Raw genomic sequence first — 2,500 nt, forward strand, 5'->3', positions numbered from 1 at the left:
ACACACACACACACACACAGAGGACATTCATGGATAACGTGTGTGTTTGTGTTTGTGTTTTCCAGTACGGGTACCGACTCCCTGAGCTCGCAGAGGAGGAGGTGGTGTACTGCAGCGTTTACTTCAGACTGGTGGGAGAGAGACTCTTCACGTATCCTCAAATGATTATAGTTTATAGATTAATTGAGAGCCCGACAAAAGGGTAGTGGACCAGCTGAATGTGCTCAGTGTGTAAAAGCAGCGGAATGTTCCTTTAGCTCTCGTCCTGAGCAGCTATCCTCTGAGCTGCATCCGCCTGCAGCCGCCGCAGTGCTGCCCACGGGCCGACCTGCAGGGGGCGCTGCTCTCCTTCCTGTCTGACGTCAGGGACCGAGTGCAGAGTGTGTGTGGCTTTCCTGCACGCCTGACCAGGAAACCCCTCACGGCCAGTCTCAACAGTGCAGCATCAGCACAGGTATTCACACACATACACACACATAAATTTTATATTGTGTGTGTATGGGTGTTTGTGTGTGTGTACATGCATACACACATATACACACTTCCACACATATACACACAAGCGTATACTCATATATAAACATATACATGTGTGTGTGTCTATAATATATGTGCACACACAAATACACACATATACATATATATAAACATATATACATGTACACACAAACATACACACACTTATGCCATATACACAAATACACACATACACTATAGACACTTACACACTCTCTCTCTCTCAACTGAACGCCTTTGTCTGATTTACGCGCGTGTTTTCTTCCTGTCACACGAACATATGATTTAACGTGAGCATGTGGAGGTTTGACTTCGGACCATTTCCCACCTTGTAAAATCTTCATTCAAATTTTATGAGCGCTGAGGTGCGATGCTGAGGAGGAGGAGGAGGAGGGAACGATACAGACCTCAGGAGGAAGACGACGGACACGTGTTAATAAAACATCCCAGTCATACATCATGAACATCTTGAGAACTTGTTCACACATGTTCTTCTCCTCCTCTTCCTCAGGTGCTGAGTGATGATGAACAGCTCCCCGCTCCTCCTCCTCCTCCCCGACCTGTGAGGCCCTCCCGTGGTTCGCAGCCACCGGCATGGACCCCCCTCTCCCAGCAGGTCGAAGCTCAGGGGCTTCTGGGTAATGGAGGCCGATTTGGGAGCCGTCTGACTCAAAGTCAGGGGTGTCGAGGAGTCAGAGCCTGGCCTTCATCATCTTCATCCTCCTCACATGTTTCTATTTCCTTTCCTGATCCCTCGGATCAACAGTCAGCCCCCTCCCTCTCCTCTTCCTTCTCCTCTTCCTCTTTTGTCCGACACTTCCAGTCAGCCTCATCCCTCACCTCCTCCTCAGTCCTGCCCCCCCCTCCTCCTCCTCCCCCGACTCAAACCTCGATGAATGCTGCTCCCAGACTGGTTCCCATCTTCAAGAACAAGCAGCCATCGCGCCACGTGAACGTCGCCCTGCTGCGGGTCCAGAGGACGGAGGAAGAGGAGGGGAGGAGGAGGCTGACCCTACCGCCCTCCAGGAAGAACAGACCAACTTCCTCTCCTCTTCCTCTTCCAGACTCCTCCTCCTCTTCTTCTCTTGCATCCCTTCCAATTCCCCCTCCGCCGATCATTCCTCGCTTCAACTGTCGCCGCGGGCCTCACAGCGGCGCCACCCCTACGCGGCCAGCTCGCCCCAAAATCAGGCGCATGTCCAGCCTCAGTCCCGCGTCCAAGTCGGGACCCGGGCTCCTCCTCCTCCTCGCTCCAAACACAGAGATGAAGCACGGACGAGCAAAGTCCGGCTCCAAAACCCATGTGAAATTCGGCACTGTTAGCGAATCCGTCACTGATTCCGGACGCAAGTTGCAGGAGAAAGCAACAGAACAACCGTCAGCTGCTCTGCCCGAGACTCCTCCACCTCCTCCACCTCCGACCTCCTGCGACAAGGACACGACCTCCACCAGCGGCGGAGCGGTGAGTCCCGACTGACGACTGTGAGAAATGAACTTGTAATTGTTACAGCTTGTTGAACCTCCATCGTCAGCTGCAGGAAACTGTGGTTCGTTTGAATCACTGTTGTTTCCCTTGTCGTCCTGTAGAGGGCGCCCTCCTCTAACTTTGACCTGTTGCAGCGTCATGGTTACGGGTGTTTTGGCCCGGTGTCGTCGGATAATCCATAACTTGTTTGTAATTGAAAAAAAAAAGATGAGAGAAAAAAGTTTTTTTTTATCTTTACCCCAAACACGAAAAAACGTCACTGAATAAAAACATTTTTTTTGATTCAGTCAAAAAAAAGAACATCACTCATTTTTCATTTTTTAAATGGTCCAGTTTTGTTTTTTTCACCAATTAATTTTTTGAAAATCTGTTTCCGACATTGAATTGATGAGTGATGAAAGGCGGAAAGGTGACGCCGAAGTGAAGGTTAACATTTCAAAATAAAAGTCCAAGAGGATAACCAGCAATGAAAGTAAACAGAAAAAATTAAAATGAGAT

The 2,500-nt window shown here is 49.6% G+C and overlaps 1 protein-coding gene across 6 annotated transcripts in view; it reads left to right on the forward strand.

The window, feature by feature from the left end:
* LOC118291180 (uncharacterized protein C18orf63-like) overlaps positions 1-2,500 on the forward strand; it is a 13,676-nt gene that overhangs the window by 8,621 nt on the left and 2,555 nt on the right. For all 6 annotated transcript variants that reach the window (XM_035619201.2, XM_035619204.2, XM_035619202.2 and 3 more), the window contains 3 exons: positions 66-151; positions 274-454; positions 1,028-1,978. In XM_035619201.2, the coding sequence (XP_035475094.2) occupies positions 66-151; positions 274-454; positions 1,028-1,978 (1,218 nt within the window). The remainder of the gene's footprint in view (positions 1-65; positions 152-273; positions 455-1,027; positions 1,979-2,500) is intronic.

The sequence above is a fragment of the Scophthalmus maximus genome, chromosome 21 (assembly GCF_022379125.1).
Source record: "Scophthalmus maximus strain ysfricsl-2021 chromosome 21, ASM2237912v1, whole genome shotgun sequence".
NCBI lineage: Eukaryota > Metazoa > Chordata > Actinopteri > Pleuronectiformes > Scophthalmidae > Scophthalmus > Scophthalmus maximus.